The 2120-nt window shown below is 40.8% G+C and overlaps 1 protein-coding gene across 1 annotated transcript; it reads right to left on the reverse strand.

Annotated features, from left to right (window-relative positions):
• Positions 1 to 508: 508 nt before the first annotated feature.
• On the reverse strand, positions 509 to 1888 carry LOC309329774 (vomeronasal type-2 receptor 26-like; the record flags this gene model as incomplete). The annotated part of the gene is made up of 1 exon (XM_081840785.1): positions 509 to 1888. Exon 1 carries the CDS (start codon positions 1403 to 1405, stop codon positions 509 to 511), a length of 897 nt encoding a protein of 298 aa, XP_081696911.1. The 5' UTR covers positions 1406 to 1888.
• Positions 1889 to 2120: the final 232 nt, after the last annotated feature.

Here is a 2120-nt window from a genome sequence, read left to right on the forward strand (position 1 = left end):
TTTAAGAGGAAAAACAGCTCTCAAATCTCCTATTAGTCTCTTCTATCACTTTAAAGAACAGCTACTTGTGGCAATTTCTGGCACTCTTTGGCTTCTTGTGATGTCAGCTGTGGGACAGATAAAGAGTGGCTGGGCTGATGGGGGTTTGTAGGCTCAATAAGATGTCAGGAGCACCTGTGCAAAGTGCTTTACAAGTGTTGGTGATGAGCTGATAGTTCATGCTTGCAAAGCAGTGGGACATGAGTATCCCAGATTTCTAATTACATATACATAATTAAAATAGCAATAACAGACACCCAGAATTGTGAGCATGATTCCCAAAGGAATTCTTGGAGCTGCTCCAGATCATTTTTATCATTTACTTTTAAAGTCTTCAATTATTTGTTTATTTGTTGATTCTTTAATTTCAAGGGGCATGAATATCCTTAATTTCTAATGACATACATGTAAATAAAATAGCAATAACAGACACCAAAAATTACGAGCATGATAAAGACTTCTGGATTATTTAAAACTGTCTTATTAGCTGCTCCCTGCTGTTCAGCTCAGGCCTCAGTAAAATAACATAGCATTTGGGGATAAAGATGCAGCCCAGTAACCCACAACTGGAGGCCAAGATGGAGAAGATCTCCACAGCCACCATGTATTTGCCCTTGGTGCTCAAGTAGGTTGGAACAAAGGACAACCACACACTGCAAAACACCAACATGCTGAAGGTGATGAATTTGGCTTCATTGAAACTGTCCGGCAACTTTCTAGCTAGGAAAGCCACCGTGAAGCTGACTATGGCCAGTAAGCCCATGAATCCCAGGACACAATAAAACATGACAGTGGAACCTTCATTACATTCTAGTATTATTTCTTCAGTCATTGAGTGCATGTCAACGTCTGGGAATGGGGGAGAGGTTGCCAGCCATATGCTACAGATTGTGGCTTGAATAAGGGAGCAGGAAAGAACAATTGGGGTGCCCAGTGGCTTCCCTACCCACTTCCTCATTCGGGAGCCTGGCTTGGTGGCCATGAAAGCTAAAACCACAATGGCAGTTTTGGCCAATATGCAAGAAATTGCCACTGAGAAGATCGAGCCAAAAGCAGTTTGTCGAAGGAGGCAGGTGACTTCCTGAGGCTGGCCAATGAAGAGCAGAGCACAAAGGAAGGAGAGCAGGAGGAAAAGGAGGAGAATATAAGTTAGGTTGCGGTTGTTGGCTTTAACTATGGGAGTATCTCTATGCTTTGTGAATATTTGAAGCACCAAAGCTGTGATGCAGGAAAAGAAGAGGGCAAACGTGGCCAAACTGATCCCCAAAGGTTCTCCATAAGACAAGAATGTTTTGTCTTTGTGGAGGCAGCCATTCTGTTCATTGTTTGCATATTGATCTCCAGGGCATTCTGAACAGTCGTCCATGTCTGAAAAAGAAAATGGAAGAAACAAATCTTATTTTTTAAAAAGTTATTCTGTCCCCAGATTGTCACAATGCATCTAAGAGATGCCAGAATATATATTTGCTACTTCCATACTGTTTTCCCACTAGAGAAAGGAGCTTCTGATGCACAGGTAAAATTAAAGCGTGTGATGCATTCCTTACCCTCCTTGTTTGAGATCTTCCCTTCTGGACACGGAAGGCAATCATAGCAGCAGAATGGCTTTCCTTCCTTCTTGTTCTTTCTATAGCCTACATGACAATTCTCATTACACAGAGAAGTGGGTTGTGCCTGTTCATAAATGAAAGAAGGAAATCGTTTGGGACTTATCTCCAAATAGTAAAAATGACAGTTAAGCAGATTGCTATAGGTTTTTTGTTTTATCTGAAGATGATCTTAAATCCAGCACTAATGGTAGCATGGAAACTTCTACCATTACTGCAGTACCTTTGACCTTATGAAAAGCATATTGGTATGTTTTTGAACTTCTTCAGAGATTAGCATGCCAATATCTTATCAAATTAGAAAATGTTCAGGTGAAAGCTTATTGGGTCGTAATCTCATGAATATAGAAATTGCTCAAGTGTTTTTGACTTGCAGTTGCAATAGAAATTATTGAAATTCTGCCCCATCGAGGTAGTCTAACCACTGTTCCTTTAACTTGGAACTTGCGAACTATGCTTCCAATGGTTTCTCTG

The sequence above is a fragment of the Podarcis erhardii genome, assembly GCF_964252035.2.
Source record: "Podarcis erhardii genome assembly, chromosome: 15".
Classification (NCBI taxonomy): Eukaryota; Metazoa; Chordata; class Lepidosauria; order Squamata; family Lacertidae; genus Podarcis; species Podarcis erhardii.